Genomic DNA, 20476 nt, shown 5'->3' with positions numbered 1-20476 from the left:
ATCAACAAAGACTGATGACTAAAGAGAAGAGGACTCTGTTTAGATGACGTTGCACTCCATTTTTTTTGGTTTAGGGGGTAGGGGTGAGATGGAGACATTGCAGAGATAAGAGTAGCTATCATCAGACATTTGAAAAAAAAAAAAAAAGTTCACAGGCACCGTTTTAAAAAAGACAGAAAATTACATATAATTTGAATTTAGGAGAATTGCTATAAAAAGAGTGCCGTCTGTGTTCTTTGCACAGTCTTTCATTTCTCATCAAAATAAGTGATGTTTTTAAACAACTCATTTAGAAAACGCATGTCATATTCTTTTTGGTAATTAGTATGAGTACAACACAGAGGACTATGTAGGTAGAAGAAGGCGCAGTGGAGAATACAAGTCCACTGGGGAGACTTGATTCTTCAGCTGTCCAGCTGGGTAAGAATAAAGATGGATCACGTGGGGTGAAGGGCTGCAACGATCAGCAGAGTCTGTGTGCACCCGCACGCACGCACGCACGCACACACGCATACTCGCCTCCATTCCCTCGCCCCTTCCATTTCCCTCCTACAGGTAAGAAGCAAGGCAGTAGAGAGCAACATTTCAAAATGCAGAGACAAGGAAGAGGAGGACCAAGAAAGCAACACATTTAAAAAAAATACAGAAAAAAGAGGGGGAGCAAATTTACTGAGGAGGTGAAACCTAAAGCCAGGGGCAGAGGGATAGTACGACAGCAGAGGCAAGTGTAAAGATGTCAAAGGACCAGCGCTACGACACGTGAGGTGATCACTGAGAAATGGGTACGAATGTAGAAATAAATCTTTACTATACAACGTGTCAGATTGTGGTGATAATAGGATGGTTGTGTGCCAAGTCAGTTAAGAATGGAAGTCTCCATTGTTCAAGAAAATAGGTATGTTGAACATTTAAGCTGCTTCATCTCTTCAGATGAGATCAAATACAAAAAGAAAACATTGTTGTTCAACGCATCAATAGCATAAGCAACACTATTCTGAAACTATTCTGAGTTTATTTCTGTTGCACAATGTGTTTGTGTGAACTTCTTGGTAAGTTTCATTATTTTTCTAAAGTGTGTGGTCCCAAACACCTCTTCGTTTGAGAGACCTTCAAGAACACACTGTGTTATGTGTAATTCAGTATATGTAAAAGAAAAGCACTCTCACACTCTCTAAGAGAAACAGAGTTTGTGTTTGTGAAGGGGCCATCAAGGGCCGAGTGGATGTGTACAGTCGCAGATGGTCAAGTGAATAAATGCAATACCAACATGTTCTTGTTCCTCTGGCATTTCCAAGAGAAAATTCAAGACAGTGAGCAGATTTCTTTTTCAAAGTAGAATAATCAGTTTGTTGTGTTTATATCACTGGAAGTGGTGCATTTGGAAAATAAGACTGTGTACAGATGGTGGGATGAGGAAGGGGTTAAAAAAATAGTTTAGCTCTTGAAAATGAAGTGCCAAACAGCCCATTTACTCTGACTCAGGTTCACATTTCCACTGCTAGGACAAGGTAGAGAACATTAATAAAATTGAACAACAAAATCCTAATTACAGAATCTGTCTAAAAGTTTGTTTGTCTGTCAACAAGTTGTATTTAACTAACCTAGATCTATGTGTGTTTGGACACTGTGTCAGCTTTGTAGCAAGAACAATACTATGAGTCCTTCATATGAATCACCGTCCATTCTAGTGACATTCTCCTGATCAACTAACTAGGTAGAAACTGATTAACCAGTCTGAGCACATGTTTTTGCAGCAGCAATGGCACCTAATATTATTTTTATAATTTGATAACCACTAATAGAGACAGTAATATAGTTCTAGTATAAACCAACAGTGAATTTTATGGGTATTTAATGGGCTTGTATGTCCTAAATTCAAAAGCAGAATAGATTCAAATATAGCAGACCAAAGTCCAATACATACAAATTAATCACAAAACACAAGTAATGCAATATCAGAAGTCATTAATTAAGTCTTCCTACGGTTTCTGTTTGCCATGTACCTACATAAGATTGTTACTTTAAGCTGCACATCATCTTTTTATTAATACAAAATAGAGCACATCTATAAAATCATTTTAACAAACAGTTGTATATTGCTGTATAATGTTTAAAATATGTGCAAAATTGATATTTTCATGTCAAATATTTTTTAGCAATCTAACCATTATGTTGAAGCTTCCCAGCCAAATTAGATGTGAGTAGGAGCACAACATAAAAAGTCATGTAGGGTAGAGACTGCTTACTTATCACAAATCACCCAGCCACCTGACACATAAAATGAAGGTTTTGTGCTACAGCAAGTGTGTGAGAATGTATATCGAGCATTTTGACATCCACCTATTCAGTGCATGAATTGAGAATTAACTGAATTCTGAAAATGCAGAGTTGCTAAGTCTGAATATTTTTTTCACACAAAGAAGGCTGTGTGAAGAGAAAGAGTTTCTAAAACGCTGAATCTCATTCCTTCATTTTCTTGTTTATTGAGAACAAACTTGCCCAAACAACTTACAAAAGTCATTTATGAGAAGGTATGCCGTTACATACGAAACCCAAAGATGAAGAAATAATAAAATAATTTTCAACACCCAATCCAGAGTCACAGGCCCAGGCACAAGTAAATAAGCTATTAACTTAATTGTCTTTTAGAATAATCAGAAAGGATGAAACACCTTTTTAAACAATCCTACCCCTTCTGAAAGGGAGAAAAATAATTCTTGTTCCCCACAATCTATTGTCAAGAAAACATGTTTTGACAGTCAACCCACAACATAACACACGTATGCTGTCTGAGAAGCTGTCATATTTGATGTTTGAGTAGTGCTGTGAAAGCCACACTGCACATCACAAAGAGAGTCCAATCTGCGGAATGTATGGCATTCAGATATTTGTCTATCAAATCCTGTCAAGACCCATACACAAAGCTTGGTCTTGGAGGAGGACATTACTTCATCCATTAAATGGTTTCCAGTCTTGGACCTGATTTTAGGTGCAGGTTTCACCCTAATTGCTTCATGTGATTTATGATGCATGCATAAAAGGATCTGAACTGACAAACACTCTACAGGGAGTGACACCAGGTCATGCTTGGTTAAAGCAAATCAGAGATTCACAGAAGCTCAAAGATAATTTTCCACAAAACTCACATACCATGATTTGGCACCAATAATAAAATAGACCACGCAAACCACAATGTCTTTTATCTGTGTGGCTGAAGACAAAATGACACATAAAACATTTTTATCATCCCTGACAATCTGTAGCAGATTGGCAATCTGCACTAGAATACGGCCTTTTACTCTTCCCAACCCTGTCGGTTGACAGCACGGCATGAGGCCAGTAGATGCTAACAGTAATGGACCACAGAAACACAAAGTACACCACAGTGCCTTACCATGCAGGAGCTCTCAATATGGGCTCAGCACTAATATTTGAAATTCATACCTTTTGACACTTGCTCCCCTCTATCACGTAGAAGTGCCTTTGAAGTAAATATTGAGTAAGATGTCAAAATTATGAACATTAATGTTAAATGGTGTTGCTTCCTTTCAGGTAAAAGGATTGTGAATCATGAGGTTCATCCTCCCAAAAGACGTATCACAACAGAAGAAAAAAGTGGAAAATGCCAGCTGGAAAATATCTGGAAAAATCTAGCTACCAGGATCGTAATTACACTTTGTCTGACGTGCTGGTTAGGGTTACCTGCCTTGGTTTGACCAGATCTGACTGTTGCTGAGCAGAGTGCAGCAATCATGCAGTGGAGACGGCGACATTGCCGGGCACACATTGCTGTGCTCCTCTTGCTCCTCTGTTTCATAGGAGTACTTTGCTTCCTGCATCACCAAAAATTGTTATGGGGCTGGAATAGCAGAGGGTATAATTCAGTGACTTATTCACCTGGGGTCCAATTGCTTAAAATAGAGGTTAACCAGAGTACCTTGCAGCCCACCTGGAAGGAGACTGGGAGCCCACAAGGAACACTGAGGTCCGAGCAGGGACCAACTGCAAGAGGGACACAAAACACGGAGTTGTACAACTACATTATAAATGAGTTGCACAAGTGCCAGAACAGAGACCCTTTTCTGGTGCTGCTGATTACTGTGGAACCCCAACAAGTGGAAGCAAGGAATGCCATCAGGCAGACATGGGGGAATGAGAGTCTAGTCCAAGATTTGGAATTAGTACGTCTCTTCATGTTGGGCCTGAAATGGGGCAATCACGAACAAGTCCACAGTCTTCAGCGCCAAATTCAGCAAGAATCTCATAGACATCACGACATTATCCAACAGGAATTCATGGACACCTACCACAACCTTACCTTAAAGACTTTGATGGGGATGCATTGGGTGGCCACACACTGCCCCAATGCAAGATATGTCATGAAGACAGACAGCGACATGTTTGTGAATACGGAGAACCTCATACAAATGCTCCTCAAGCCCAGTGTGACACCAAGACAAAACTACTTCACAGGTTACCTTATGAAGGATGAAGCCCCGAAACGAAACAAGGATAGCAAATGGTACATGTCACCTGAGTTGTACCCCAGTGAGCGATACCCTGTCTTTTGCTCTGGGACAGGCTATGTGTTCTCAGGTGACATGGCACAAAAGATTCATGAAGCATCTCTGAGCATACAGAGACTTCACCTGGAAGATGTCTATGTGGGTATGTGTCTGGAAAAACTGGGAATAGAACCAGTACCACCTCCAAATAAATTCCTTTTCCATCACTTGCGGGTGCCCTACTCTAGTTGCAAGTACAGCCAATTGATTACCTCCCACTACTTTCACCCTAATGAGCTAGTCAAATACTGGGAGCATCTGCAAACCAACAAACAAAATGCTTGCACCAACAGCAATGCCAATGGACAAGGGTTGTAAGGGAAGGAGAGGGCCAAAGACATCAGTTGTGGGACAGGCCTGTTGAGTTATTAAAATAAGTAGGAAAGAAAGTATGTAGGCTTAGTCCTTGAAATAGCTTGGCAAACTCAACTGAAAAGCACAAAAGAGAGTGCGCTGAATATTCTTGATTCGGGATTCTTAATTTCCTCCAGATTGTATCAGACTGATCAATTTGAGATCAGTCTATAATTCACAGGGGTGGTAAGACATGAAGTGCATTGGCAGAGTTGCACATTTCTACGGGCAACTGTCGTTACTTGTTTCATTTTGAATGGTCAGGCATAAGCCATTGCATTTACTTATTTTCATTATGTGGTTGCCGTCTGAATGACTGTGGTTCTGACTGATGCGGCAGTACACAAACAGGTGTAACCTTGTGTGTATTTGTGTGCCTAGCTTGTAGGATCATACTTGCCCTGGTATGTGCTCATCATTGCTATACTGGTTATATATTTCCTGCTCTGGATAGTTCCAGAACTCTTAAGTTCCTAAAAAAGTTGCTGAACCTGGGTAGAAACACACCTTTTTTAATTGTTCCAGCACAGATCACCACCCATGGCCTTATTTAAAAGAAATATTAAACTTTCTTAGTGTGGAAAAATTCATAGAGAATGAAATGCCTTTGTTTCATATAGTCAAAAGGGTTCAAGTCTAAGAGTTGAAGAGAACTGCAAATAAAGTACTACATAACACATTGTAATATGTTACTTGACATTATGTTTTAAACAATTTTGACATTTTATTTTGCTTATTGTAGAATGCTCTACGAAATCCTGTAAGATTCTTAAGCATTGTGTTAAAACCTGTTACATCATGTTACATGGTATCCTTTGAATTTTTGTTACAGTGCTGTAAACACAATTACTGTAAAGATGCCAAAGCATACAATTTCAAGAACAAGCCCATTATTGTGACAGCTGAGACAGCAGGAAATGGCTTGTGTTATTTTATTGCACCCATTGTACCTTAAGAGCCTCATACAGAAAATTCCCAAACTGTATTTGATTACCAAAATATAGCACCAGTCAAAAGTTTGGACACACCTTCTGATTCAATGTTTTTTCTTTATTTTTATTATTTTTATTTTGTACATCATAGAACAATGCTGAAGGCATCAAAGCTATTAAAGAACACATATGGATTTATGTAGTAAGCAAAAAAAATGTGAACAAAGCACAATGTAGAAAATAATAAAAATAAAGAAAAACCCTTGAATGAGTGGGTGTGTGTAGAACCCAATAATGTAATAACTCCCAATAATGTGATAAAAATCTCCACTTGACTCCATCAAAAATGTAATAAAACCTGATAATGTAATAAAATGGATTAACTGTAGAACCCAATAATATAATAATTTCCTGATAATGTAATAACTCCCGGGCGGCACAGCGCTGTTGCCTCACAGCAAGAAGGTTTCGGGTTCGGTTCCCAGCCGGGTCCTTTCTTTGTGGAGTTTGCATGTTCTCCCCGTGTCTGCGTGGGTTTCCTCCGGGAGCTCCGGTTTCCTCCCACAGTCCAAAGACATGGTTAGGTGAATTGGAGACACTAAATTGCCCTTAGGTATGAATGTGTTTGTGAGTGTGTTTGTCTGTGTGTCTGCCCTGCGATGGACTGGCGACCTGTCCAGGGTGTTTCCCCGCCTTTCGCCCTATGTGCGCTGGGATAGGCTCCAGCACCCCCCGCGACCCTAATCAGGATAAGCGGTTTAGATAGTGAGTGAGTGAGTGAGTGAGTAATAACTCCCAATAATGTAATAAAAATCTCCACTTAACTCCATCAAGAATGTGATAAAAACCTGTACAAACCTTGTAACAACTTCCAAATAATGTACTGATTTTTACTGTTTGTTTGTTTGTTTGTTTTTGGCCTTGCTTATGCTCTAAAGAAAACAGCCTGTCATGTGATCACCCTGGGCCCTGCAATGTAGGAAAAAGAACTGCTGAGCTGTTATTTTCTAAACAATTTGCTGAATACAGGTTTTAATACACAGACCCATTAATATATAGGCTACAAGGTGTTATAATTCATCAACAAATCAACAGAAACAAACTGAAACTGAAGTCAGTGGTGTAACTGATGAGTTTTTGGCACTGATACATGGTACTGGACATAATACTCTATACAGAATAAGGATGTATAGTAAGACATGTACAACCATATGGAGATACAGGAGTAGATGAAAAAGACTAACTTACTTTGCTCTTCAGCTCTCTTTTCATCTACCATAGATCAATGACAGTGCACTACTGTGTAATATTAGCAAATAAAAAATGAAAAACCATTTTATTATTACACATGATCAGAGCATTGCCCATTTGAAAATAATGACTAACTTACAAAAACAATGCATTCCTAAAGCGTTAGGCTATCACATAATTCATGGCATGTTACTACAACAATGGCCAAGTTATTACATCATTGGGAAATTATTACAATATTGGGCTCTACAGTGTGTCCAAACTTTTGACTGGCACTGTATCTTCCTCTGCTTTTTAGGAAATGCCCCCCCTCTTCTTTATTTGTGGTTATTAAACTGCACAGTCTATCAAACTAAATCCTGGGTATAAAAACAAGTTTATGTCTGATTTTATCCCAGGCCTCACATACAGTTTCTGGAGACCATAAGCTAGTTTCCGACAGTTTACTACATGGTTGGATCAGTTGACAGGTGTGAGAAGGTGAATCTGACATGCTCACTAACAGTAAGGACACATCACACTTAAGTTTTATAAAGCATTTTGCAAGAAAGGGCAGCTGAGCAAACTTCAATAGCTACAACAGTATGTTAGGGGATGAATTTGATGGAAAAATGTGAGCACAAATACAAAGTGAAGGCTGAACAAAAGTATTGTTTTGCTCTGCTGTAGATGTAAGAGCACTAAAGAGCAGTCATATACAATGTTGGTAAACATTATCAATCATTCAGTCATTAACTGTGTTTGTCCTTGTCCTGTGCAGCATCATTATCACTCAGATACCATTACTCTGTTCTGATGGCCGGGCTCCATTTAATGTCTATTAGTAATGAAAAATCTATTCCCATTTGTGCTTTAATTTCTTATCACTTGCCTTTGCAATGTCACTCTTTAATTCCTGCTTTAAAATGAGGTAAACCCTAGAGCAAAAATAAATTCTTGAATTCTTAAACAGGAAAATTGTAAATAAGTTAAACATTGGACATGGCACAAATGAATCCAAAAGGAAAGGCCTTTATCTGCTCCATGACCTTGTAATGTAGCCTGTCCAGCAGATGGAAGGAGCAGGCCTTGTCTATGTGTCTCATATGTTTCAGTATGGACGCCTTGTGTGAGTGTTGCTGTCTTCCTCCAAGGCGTGCCCCCCTTCATCCCTCCCTGTCAGCCTCCTCTTCATCGCCATCCACCTCATCCTGCTTTTGTTGTCTTTATTTTGTCTACTAGTGTGTGTTCTTTTGCATTATGATTGTATTACTTGTAATTGTCCAATGGGTCGACACCCATTGCACACCTGTCTGGCCATGAAGGGGTCTTCTCTCTCTGTGGTCCTTCTCAAGATTTCATCTATTTTTTCCTTGTTACCCATGGGTTTTTGGGGAGTTTTTTCTTGCCTGCTGTGAGGATTAAGTCAGGTAGTGCGGTCCTGTTTTGTTTGTTGTGGGCATGTGAAGCCCTTTGAGATTTTAAACAGTGATATTGGCCTCTAAATAAACTTGAACTTGAACATCTTTAACTTCAGGATCAGTGAAACAATTAGTAGGCCCCATGTTGTAAGGTAAAAAGTCTCTCCTCCAGTTGTCACCTAACAGATAGCTGTCCCATCCTGTTTCTTGCACAGTCTACCTTTTTTGGGACATTGATGACCTTCAGTATTCTTGCTTTATGACACTTAATTGTCAGTGCCTGGTCCTGTGCTGAAGTCATGCCTTTAGACCAGCCTCCATCATCCATCTGTATGCCTTTCCATTATGGTTTGCTCCTCTACTTGATGTTAGAATTGCCCATGGGGTGTGTGTGTGTGTGTGTGTGGGGGGGGGGTCTTATCTCTCCAAATCCTGTTGGTGTCTTCCATTTAATCTATCTTCCCGGCCTTGGCTTCTTTTTGTGCTTTCTTGTACAATTCTGTAGTGTCTGGATGATTATGCCCCTTAGTAGGGGGACCATATGTATTCAACCACACTGAGTTGCTTTGTTCTGATAGCTGTTTCAGTAGGCCTCATTCACCAATATCTTCCTAAATTTGTTCTTGAGAAAGGTCCCAAGAAAAAGTCTACGTCAGATTCATGATGTATTCTTAAACCGCAAAATTGTCCATATTTTTGTTCTTATAATGATGAATCCCATGTTCATCATAAATTTTAAGTGCATACTAGTTCTTCCTGATTAGCAAAAGTAAACGCCTCACCATTCCCCATAATAGGGCACGAGACTGCAGGGCCGTGTGCACACACAGAAATCAATGGAAGCCTGTTTTGGCCACATTTAAAAAAAAAAAAAAGTATGCTGAACTGTGACTTTATTTCTCAGAATTCTGACTTTATTTCACGGAAATTCCAACTTTATTTCTTACAAGTCTGACTTTATCTCTCGTAATTCTGACTTTATTTCTCACAAGGCCAACTTTATTTCTCGGAATTCTGACTTTATTCCTCACAATTCTGACTTTTTTTTCTCACTTATTTTCTCGCAATTCTGACTCTTTTTTCTCGTAATTCTGACTTTATTTCTCTTAATTCTGAGTTCTTTTTTAACAACCAAAAAGTAGCTTGAGCCATAACAAAACAAATTTCTTCTTAAAGAACAGGTCAAACAGAGGCGTGGATGTCTGTCTTGGGATGGAGGGCTCCCTACATGGTCATCAGATTCCATGTCCTTCCTTGTCATTGTAGCCCTCTTTCACATCTGCTCAAAACCGGATGTATCTCTAATCCAGTTTTCTTCCATCAGTGTTTGTGATTTTTGCCATACCTGATGATGACCATAGCGCATTTTTCTAGTCTGAACTTCATCTTGGTGTCATCTGAGAAAGTCTTCAATGTCTGGACCAGGGAGATGATTTCAGCTGCTCTTCTTTACAGCTTGACGTTATCCACGTACATTAGGTGTTGTATCTTCTTTCTAGACATCAGCATGTATCCTGAATTACGAGAGATAAAGTCAGACTTGTAAGAAATAAAGTTGGAATTCCGTGAAATAAAGTCAGAATTCTGAGAAATAAAGTCACAGTTAAGCATACTTTTTTTTATCATCAGAATGCTGCTGCTAGAATTCTGACCCGAACAAAGAAGTTTGATCACATTAGCCCTGTCCTGGCTTCCCTTCATTGGCTCCCAATTCATGCAAGGGCAGATTTTAAGGTCCTCTTATTAACATATAAAATTTTACATGGGCCTGCGCCTTCCTACCTGTCTGGCTTAATTACACCCTATAACCCACCTCGCACCCTGCGCTCTCAAGATTCTGGATTATTAGTCATTCCAAGAGTTAAAAAGAAGTCCGCTGGCAACCGAGCCTTTTCCTACCGCTCTCCCTTCCTTTGGAATGGTTTACCTAAAGAAGTTAGGGAGGCAAACTCTTCTCAATTCCTTTAAAACAAAACTAAAGACTTATCTATTTTCTCGAACTTATGCATGATATAATTTTGATTTGACTTTGTTATAGACATGTAAAGCCCTTTGAGACTATAAATAGTGATATTGGGCTCTAAATAAATATTATTATTATTAATATTATTGTTATTATTATTATTATTATCCTAGACCTGGGGGGTATTTCAGGAAGCGGGTTTAACAAACTCTGAGTTTAATCCTGAAGTCTGAGTTGATGAACCCTGAGATGGGAAACTCTGAGTTTTCGGTTCCAGAAAAGCTGATCTGAGATGGTTCGATCAACTCTGAGTATGTTAACTCCGAGTTAAGCGCGTGCATGACAATTATAAAAAGCCATCATCAATGGAGCTCCAATACTACAATTCCCCATGGCAACCGGCGAAAACAAAAGTCGTTTTACTTCAGCCCGCTCCAGTTAGAAATTCTAATAAGTGTTTATGGCGAGTATGAGCACATTATGGGGTGGCACGGTGATGCAGCAGCTAGCGCTGTCGCCTCACAACAAAAAGGTGTTTGGTTCGGTTCCCACCTGCATCAGCAAAGGCGAGATAATTGGCGTGGGAGAGAATTGCTGCCCGAGTCAATGCTTAGGTTTGAATGCAGAAGTCTATTCATGTAAGCACACTTTCTTTTAATATTACAGGTGGAAGTGGTGGAATGTAATTGAATAAAATTCTATTTTCTTTTAGGAGCAATCCCTCGGGCACAAAGCGCACTTGGCAGCTGCTGAAAAAGAAATATATAAACATAGTTCAAACAGGTAAGACACATTTTGCTTAGGCCTATAGGCTCATGATTGTACCTCATTTTGGTTTTAATCATATTTGACATATTAAACCAAGTAAATGTCATTCAGTGGCTATTTCAACGTGGAGTAGCTTTAACCCCCAACAGAATGCTGTTTTAAGACACACAAATGTCCTCTCGCCTAATATCCTGATTAGCAGATTAACATTTGGGCTAGATTTTGCCAATTATAGTAGTTTAAAGTATACTGAAACAGAAAGCTCTTCATCACAGGATGATGATGAAGACACGTTGTCTGCTGCCACAGAGGGATTCAGAAAGGCCTACTGTGGTTTACATTAATATTATGTATGGTAGCTACTGATTTCTCTCCCTATTAAAATGATTTTACATTCTTGTGTGGAACTTTGAGTTTAAGATGCACATTGAAGGGATGACAAGTTCTTATCCTTTTTAACAGAGCATGACTGGGCATTACCAGGAGGAGAGTCCATCAACCTCCACAGCACAGACTGACACAGTGAGATGTTCAATAAATGCCAGGTTCATTCTGCATGTAGATCTGTAGAATTTAATGTCATCCTTATGTTTTCTCAGTTATGAATTAAGGAGGAAAATGGCTAAAACTGACTGAGAAATGATACACTTGCAGTGGCAGATTAAATGGCCTATCTTGAAATTCAATTACTGGAACAGCAGTTAGAGGTGGGTACATGGTCACAGGTGAATTGTTAATTGTTGGAACAATCTAAATATAGTAAGTGTTGCATTTGTAGGAAATAAAGAAGACCAAATAAAATGTGACTGATTTTTCTTTATTTGACTGCCGTGGGTGGTGGTATCTTAACCTGTGAAATGTTTTTGGCAAATTCTCTCGGACGGCTCCTCCATCCAGGACATCTGCAGGGTGGATGGGACTGTCTTCCTCAGGATCGTTCATTTGTGCGGCAGGGTGCTGCTCTCCTCTAATTGTGGAGTATTATTATATTATTATGGAGAACAACACATTGCAAAATAATGTCACATGCTGTCTCTGGGGTTACCCTGAGTTTACGCAGACACTGGAGCCGGGCTTTGAGCATGCCTACTGTCATCTCAACCCAGGCTCTAGTCCTGCAGTGGTCCACACTGGAACATTGTTGGGGACCCAGCTCAGGGTCAGGGTAAGGGCTCAACAGAGAAGGCTGGCATGGGTACTCTCTGTAACCAAGCAGGTGGCCATCAAACTCTCCTGTAATTATATAGTGGATACATTTTAGGGGTGTTAAAAGAGGGAGACAAGGAATGGTATTTGTGCAAAGCTTTACTTGCCATGCGCAAATCTGTTGCTCAGGGTACGCTAATGATACATTCGTATATCATGCACAGAGCTGGGCCACTGGCTTCAACATTTGTGATCAAGTGCACTGCATCACATATGATCTTGACAGTGCAGAGAATGAGATATTAGTTGCAGTATATTGTGATGTATAGTCTTTGTTATTGTAAGACAATAGTCAGTGTACCTGCACATTAATGCTGTGGAGAGACTTCCTATTCACATAGTCAACTTCATTAACTGAAGGAACAGTGATAGGGATCTGTGTGCCATCGATGCAGCCCATGACACTGGGAAACGCTGCAACATAAAAACTAACGACTGATCCCAGTCTGAGGTCGCAGCAGAATGTCATGAACCCGATATAATTTAAAATATCATTACCTTTAACTGAATGATTCTACATCACGCACCTGCAATCCTGTGTAATTCCTCTTTGATGGTCCTTAGAGGTCTGACACTAGGAAAATGTGCAGTAGCCGTTTAAGTGCAAGGGATACTTTTTTACGGCTCTACAAACAGTTGTTTCCCCGATATACTCGGCGTTGCCAGTGTTATAAAGGAAACTCCCATCAGCAAAAAAAAAAAAAAAAAAGAAGAGCAAAGAATTTGCTTCGATCTGAGAGCAAGAAGTCCACGGTGTGTAATATTAGAGATGTAGGCCGCAGTTGTTCGGATAAATGATAGATTGTGATGAAAAACAGTAACGCTCCATTACGTAGTCATCAGGGAATGATAATACATCTAATCGGGATCTCAAAATCCTCTCCCGACGTAAGGCTATGCGAATTAATTTGGCTTCAATGCCGATCGGGTTAGCGACGAAAGGAGACGCCATGTTTGACAGCTGCTTCAGGTTCAGCCGGAGGGAGGAGCTAGGGAGAAACTCAGGGTTTGTTGAAGAAAACCTGCTAGCGAGCAGGTTAGGTTCACAGAGTCAATTACCACGGTAACTGAGCCAGAGTTTGAGTTTCCTCGCTTTCTGAAACGGAAAACCCAGTTTCCTTCATCTCAGGGTTAACAAACTCAGAGTTTTCACTAAACCCGCTTTCTGAAATACCCCCTGATGTATCCTAGACCTGAAGCAACACACAGAACAATACTGGGGAAAGAGAATTGCCTGTGTATATACAGGTTCTGACTGACACTAAACACAGTTCAGGGTACTGGACTTTTCAACAAATAGGCCCCAGTCCATTATAATCCACAACATCTCATCTTCCCCTATTATCCTCAATACCAGTTCCCAAACTGAGAAACTGCAATTTGAGACTGATAAATTCTACACTTTAAGACTGAAAATTTGCAGTCTCACTGAACACTTGCGGCTTCTCACTGAACAATTTGATGCTATTATTCATATCATGGCATTGCTGCAATTTGGGCCCACTTGGCCACCTTGTTTATCTTTTAGATCAATCTTATTCATATATATATATACATATTTACTTATTTTTATTTTTAATGGTGTTTTATTGTGTGCTTTCTTCTTGACTTTATTATTGCTGTTACTTGAACCAGGACCTGGGTGCCTCATTTCATTCCCTTTCATGAACAACATGCTCTGGAATGACAATAAAAACATCCTCATCCTCAATTCCCTGACATTGTGTGTCAGTTGCATTCTTCAGAATTTCATGGATCTCGCAGTCAACTATGTTATCTCTGGATTGATCTTATGCAACTTGAGTGGTTGTTATTATTATTATTATTATTATTATTATTATTATTATTATTATTATTATTATTACTATTATTACTATTGTTGTTGTTGTTGTTGTTGTTGTTTAGAGAATATTAGTGTATTAGTGTAGCATTTGGTACATGGTTATACTAAAATAAAGTATTTGACAAAAACTTATTCACATTCAGCAGCAGAGGGCAATATTTACCTTGGATATTCCACTGTGTACATTTCCGTACACAAGAAACTTGAGATATTTTGCTATCACTGACTTTACAAATTTGATCCCAATGAGAGGCTCTCTTGCTGATTTTTTCCTGACTGTGAAAAGACTGATTTTTCCAAGATTTGGAACATTTGATGAACTTTAATTACAGTCTAAGATATTTAAGCTGATTGTACTGAATGTCTCAGGCACTGACCTGGTCTTGCTCAATAGGTAAGTCAGCACATTAGTAATCTGGACTAGAGAGATAAACAAACAACATACATACATAAATAGGAATAAATAAATCAACAGATAAACAAATAATCCTAAAATATTTCTATAGCCTTCTCTTCCCTTATGTTACTTCAATAAAACTACATGCAGTTCATTATGAAATTATGAAAACCATTATAAAACACTAAGTAAGATTCACACCTATCCTCAACTTGGTGGGCCAACATCCACAAGTGCATGCACACAGACAGAGAAACTAACGTTAAAAACAAATAAAGAAATAAACCCTGCTACAGGCCGGACCGATTCTAGGGTGCGTGGTGACTAAAAAACAGCAGGCCCCTCACTCACTAAAAATAAAAACAGGAAACTCAGAGGAGCTGATCCGATGGTTTGAGCAGTCTGACTGACACGGATGCAGCGGGTCGCGTTAGGCCAAGACGCAATAAGAAATCTCCTTTCTCCCACGGAGCTGGAGAGACTCACAGGCTTCTCCGGTCATCTGGTCGGTCCCTTATTGTCCTACGTCACCAGGGGAGCTAATGGGCTTTGACCCAGGAGGCCTATCTGGATTTTTGTCTTCTCTTGTCCCGTGTCATAGGAGAACAGCCTACAGCTCGTCTCCCCACAGGCGCTAGTTGACAACCGAATAGCCTCTGACAACTAGGGAAAAGGCCCTGGCTAAATGTCTCAGGCGCTGTTGTACAGCCTGATGGCTATTGGCACAAAGGAGCGCCTGAATTGCTCTGTCTTGCAGTTGGGGGAAATGAGCCTGTGGCTGAAGGTGCTCCCCATATAACACAGCTCACCACGGAGGGGATGGGAGGGGTTGCCAAGGGGTCCTGATTTTATCCCTTATCCTCCTCTCCACCACTGCCTCCAGACTGTCCAGTTTTAAACCAGCAACAGAGCTGGCCTTCCTCACCAGCTTGTTTGGTCTGTTGGTCGCCCCAGCCTTGATGCTGCCTCCCCAGCACACCACAGCAAAGAACAGGGTGCTGGCTACCACAGACTGGTAGAACATCTGCAGTAGTCTGCTGCACATGTCAAAGGACCTGAGCTTCCTAAGAAAGAACAGTCTGCTCTGTACTTTCCTATAGAGGGCCTCAGTGTTGTCCATCCAGTCCAGTTTATTGCTTATGTGCACTCCCAGGAGCCTTTACAAGTCCACCATCTCTATTTCCTCCCCCGGATGGTAATAGGGGCAGGGCGCTTCCCACTCTGTAGGAAGTCCACTACCAGCTCCTTGGTCTTGCCGATGTTGAGCTGGAGGTGGTTCTCCCTGCACCATCTGGTGAAGCTCTCTACCACCCCTCTGTGCTCCCCCTCTTGTCCTCACTGATGCAGCCAACAATAGGTGCTTTCGGACAGAACAGTTCTAGGGTCTCATTCGATAGGAGCTACGCCCTGGGGAGCTTCTTCTAGAACTACATACATTCTAGGGCTTTTTTTCTGTTTGTACTCGCACCGCCAGTAGGAACGCTGAATTGACATAAGCCGGCTGACGGTGGTATAGCAACATCATGCTAAGAGCTGTTGTTTACAGCCAACCAGGGTAGCTGCACATTTTTAGGTACAAGACTTTTAAGACCTTTTAAATACCTCTAAAAGGAAAAAAATAATACCATTACTGCGGTAAAAGAAATCGACAAACTGGACTACACTATACACAATTAATTAGTTTTATTGAATTTGAATGACAGAGATACTGAGTGCACATTAGATAACATAACTGCCTTCTCATTAACGAAAATAGAACCTGTATGCGGATAGACCCAGTCAAATGGAAAAAAATGTCCCCCTGCATTTACCACCGCAGTAGCAGTGAACGACTCGATGGGCATAGTACTTTTTTGGTGCCAGCATAGCGCTTGTGTCTGACGCTTGGACATTTTTGGGGGATATAAAATGCCGATAAAATAAAACATAAAAACTTAACATGTCTCCCCCCCTACAATTCCAGACATTTTAAGACATTTTTAGACTGAATATCAAAAACTAAATATAAGACGTTCTAAGACTTTATATTTTACACGCATTTTTAAAAATAGCGGTTGCAATCATTGTATACTTACGTCTGGACCAATGGCCATACACCTACGTCACAAGGTTCCTATTGTGCTGCGAAAGTACTGACCCTGAAGCAGGAGCTAAAAAAGCCCCTCAGAATGGCGTTCTACGAACTATGATCGTTCTAAGTTCCTGCAGTGCGATCACGTGTAAAAGGGGGTACTTTCTCCAACAGTTCTAAAAACTATGGAAAAGTTCCTCTGGTGCAAAAGCGCCTAATGGTGGAATCATCGGAGAACTTCTGGAGGTGATGTGTTCCAGAGTTGAAGCTGAAGTCAGAGGTGTAGATAGTGTAGATAGTGAAATGAAATGGTGAAAGTATGGTTCCATGGGATGCATTGGTGTTGTCCATTGCCACATCTGACAGGCTGCTCTGCTGCCGGACGAGCTGGCCTGTTGGTGAGGTAGTCTGTAATCCAGGCCACTATGTCATGGTCTATCTGCATGACTGAGAGCTTCTCCACAAGCAGGAGAGGCCGGATGGTGTTGAACACACTGGAGAAGTCAAAGAACATGACTCTCGCTGTGCTTCCCTGTGCAGCAGGTAGATGATGGCATCATCCATGCTGATGATGTTCAGGGAGTTCAGAGAGTCACTTACCAAGGGCCTAAGGTGCAGCAGAACCAGTCCCTCAAAGGTCTTCATGATGTTGCAACCAGAGGAGTGAACCCAAACGCAGAACTCAGGCACAGAGTTGGAATTAAGAGGTAGATTTATTGTAAATTAAGGTAATGGAGAGAAATGCTTTTATAGATATTAACTGGCAGGCTGTGGGCACACGGAGGTAGTGGCCGATGAGATGAGGCAGGTGAGTGGAACAGGATGGAGTGAATGACATCTAGCAGATGCAGGGCAGAGAGTGTGGCTGACGACTGGGATGGCTGACGAGAAGCAAGGAGGGAAGGTAGGCAGGCAAGTGAGAGAGTGATCCTAAACGTTAGGAGACAGAGATTAGTACAGCTACTAACAGGAAATAGTTAAAATGCACAATTCTAATGACTGAATGACGAACTCTACCACACTGGCTGAGACAATGAACTGGCGGTGAGTGGATGGAAAACTGGGGTATATACGCAGTAGAGTAGATGAGGAGATGGGTTGCAGGTGCACTGGCTGATTGGAAATCGGGAGCACCATGCCCACACACAGACACACACACACACACACACACACACAGAGGCAACAGGGGGAACACTGGAGACACAAGGGAGAGGGATAAACACTAGAAACACAAGGAAAGCTAGAAACACGGCCGAGACCGTGACACATGACATGCGACGTCGGTACCACTGGCCGATAGTCATTGAGACCACTGGGACATCCTTTCTTGGGCACTGGAACAATGCAGGAGGTCTTCCACAGCTGGGGCACCTTCTTCAGAGGGGCGGCATGGAGAGGGGAGGGCAGCAGCTGAGGTATGGATTAGGGCTGAGGGGGCAGCAGCTGGGGTGCGGGGTTGAGTCAAACCTCCCTGCCTCCCTTCCACAGCTGAACCTGATCTTTTATTTCTAGCGATCCTCTTTAACCCATCCCACACCTCCTTGATGGTTTTCTTTTGTAGCTTGCCCTCTAGCCTTACATTTAGTATTCAGGGTTCAAATCACTTGCTTGCTGTGATCAAGGTCCCACAATATGTTACCCAGGGTTATGCTCACTGCTCATTGACAATTACTGGCTGTAATGATGTTACATTTCTCAGCCAGGCTAGTCTTACTTGCCACACTACTGCTGAGAGAGAGGGGTTGATCAGAACAGTTGGGAGAAGGAGGCTGTTGCTAGCCTAGGAAAGGCTTTTGAATGTTTTTAGCAAAGCTGGAGGGGTGGTTGGCATGGCTCTTGGTTGAGGGAGAAGAGAATGTTAGAGACCATGGACCCCATGTGTAAACATTCCATATGCCTAAAAAATATTGTATGCCACTTTCAAAACAGATGTTGGGGTTTACAAAAAATAAATGTGACATGAGAATATGTGTGAGCTTATGTAAGTAGGTTATTTCATAGTCTCTGGAACTGGCTTTTTGAATTACTTGAGTATCAGACTTTGGAGTACTTGCTGCTGTTGTGACGCTTTGCTGCTCAGCAATACATAAAATAACAAATATTTTCTCGCTTCGGTTTCAACTGAAAGGACATTAGTTTCAAAGTCAGTGAAGCTGTACTGCTTTGATGTCTAACTTTGCTGTATTTCCTCTGGAATGATTTCACTAGGAAGCAATGTATTTGATGGGACTGTAAAATTCTCCTATGGTAAAATATTTATTTCTAAATATTTATCTCTGTGTATATTAAAGAGTTGTTTGAAGCAGTTCTCAGTATTTCGATATCTATATCTGGACCCAAGTTTAAAAGTCTGCCTCAACCAAATGGTAAAAAGCAAGAAAAATTCTCATAAGGGCTCTATACACTCCATTTTGATTCCATTTTGAGTTTTCACTGTTGTTGCAAATTACTGCAAATCCTCATTTTTGATCCATTACTGCTTTCTGTCAGAAGGTCAGTGACATCTGACAGGGTTCTGTAAAGTAAATGAAAATAATATGAACAGGTGTGCTTCAGTAACAATTTTTATACAGTTATTTTAAGTCACAGAGGTTGGATTCAAAGCTTGCTCAAGAGCACAAAATGTCAAGATAGCTGTGGTTTATAAGTGGGGAACGTACCAATAGCCATATGCTGTAGCCCTACTTTTTTTTTTTTTTTTGCATTTGTGCCTATGCAACCATTTATTGTTAAATCTCTGCAATGTTTTATGCATGAGGCCTCCAGTCAGTAAAATGCCAGCCTTGTGGGTATGTGAGTAGATGAGACAAATGCAGGTGAGACAAAACTTTGATGTACTCCCACCTGTCTCTGGAAGGATTTTAAAATTATCCAGAAACATCTGTTTCCCTGGTGGGGTGCTGTCATTGGGGGAACAGCTCAAGAAGATTTGTCTAAGAAACATCCTGCTGAAGCTGGAGGACAATAGAGAGCAACTTTATGCAATGTATATGGTTTGTAGGGAGAAATATAATGGAATTCAGGTGAGCATAAGGGCAGATTGGGTAGACAGGAAAGAGGATGTGAGGAATCAACAAACCAAGAACAAAGAATTCAGAGTGGGTGGACTAACTGTGTTCTCCAACATGATCTAAGCACAGTCAGAGCCAGGAAGTGGGGGGAGGGTTTAGCTGCAAGAGCAAAGATGGAATTAGGCATTTGTATAGTTGACTTGCAGCTCCACAGACCACCAGCAACAGAGCTGGACTGTACTGGAATTATCAGGGCAAACCAAGCTAGAGGGGTTGTGTGCATGGGATGATTACCTGTCTTTAATTAGAAAAAAAAAAAAAAGTGCACAAAACTAGAGTTACGACGAATAATGAGTGTGGTATTCATTTAGAGAAGTTGGAAATAGTTTACCAGCTGAGGTCTGGGAAAGTTCCTCACACACTCACCTTATCAGTGAATTCCTGCAGATTGACTCCCTCATCCCTGCGTATTCATTTCTTTCTATTTTTATCTTCTTCTTCTTTTTTTTTTTGCTAAGTATAGTATGTATCATTTTTTGGTATGTGTCGTATACATAATTTAAATGGGAAAGAGTGCAAACGGGTTAACAGATAGGCAAGCAAACTTTGGAACACGGAACACGACACACAAGACGGCTCAGCAGACACTGGGAAAGTGTAGACTTCACACTGACTGATCCGAAGAAGGGGTTTAAATAGTGAGATGTATAATCGG

At 40.8% G+C, this 20476-nt stretch overlaps 1 protein-coding gene across 1 annotated transcript; it reads left to right on the top strand.

Annotated features, from left to right (window-relative positions):
- The first annotated feature begins 564 nt into the window (after window positions 1–564).
- Window positions 565–15346, top strand: LOC115812281 (beta-1,3-galactosyltransferase 2). The gene is made up of 4 exons (XM_030774766.1): window positions 565–782; window positions 3553–4668; window positions 11178–11206; window positions 15281–15346. Exons 2-4 carry the CDS (start codon window positions 3753–3755, stop codon window positions 15344–15346), a joined length of 1011 nt encoding a protein of 336 aa, XP_030630626.1. The 5' UTR covers window positions 565–782; window positions 3553–3752.
- The last annotated feature ends 5130 nt before the right edge of the window (window positions 15347–20476 follow it).

The sequence above is a fragment of the Chanos chanos genome, chromosome 5 (genome assembly GCF_902362185.1).
Source record: "Chanos chanos chromosome 5, fChaCha1.1, whole genome shotgun sequence".
In the NCBI taxonomy this organism is placed as follows: Eukaryota; Metazoa; Chordata; class Actinopteri; order Gonorynchiformes; family Chanidae; genus Chanos; species Chanos chanos.
Note: the sequence above shows the minus strand (reverse complement) of the source record. Positions and strands in the feature narration are given on the sequence as shown.

Bases quoted from the DNA above. Each gene is read 5' to 3' on its own strand.
- LOC115812281 (XM_030774766.1), top strand. From the start codon at position 3,753: ATGCAGTGGAGACGGCGACATTGCCGGGCACACATTGCTGTGCTCCTC. The intron at 4,669-11,177 runs GTATGTGTCTGG...ATTTTCTTTTAG, and splicing joins CCTGGAAGATGTCTATGTGG to GAGCAATCCCTCGGGCACAA. The intron at 11,207-15,280 runs GGCAGCTGCTGA...CCCGTGTCATAG, and splicing joins CTCGGGCACAAAGCGCACTT to GAGAACAGCCTACAGCTCGT.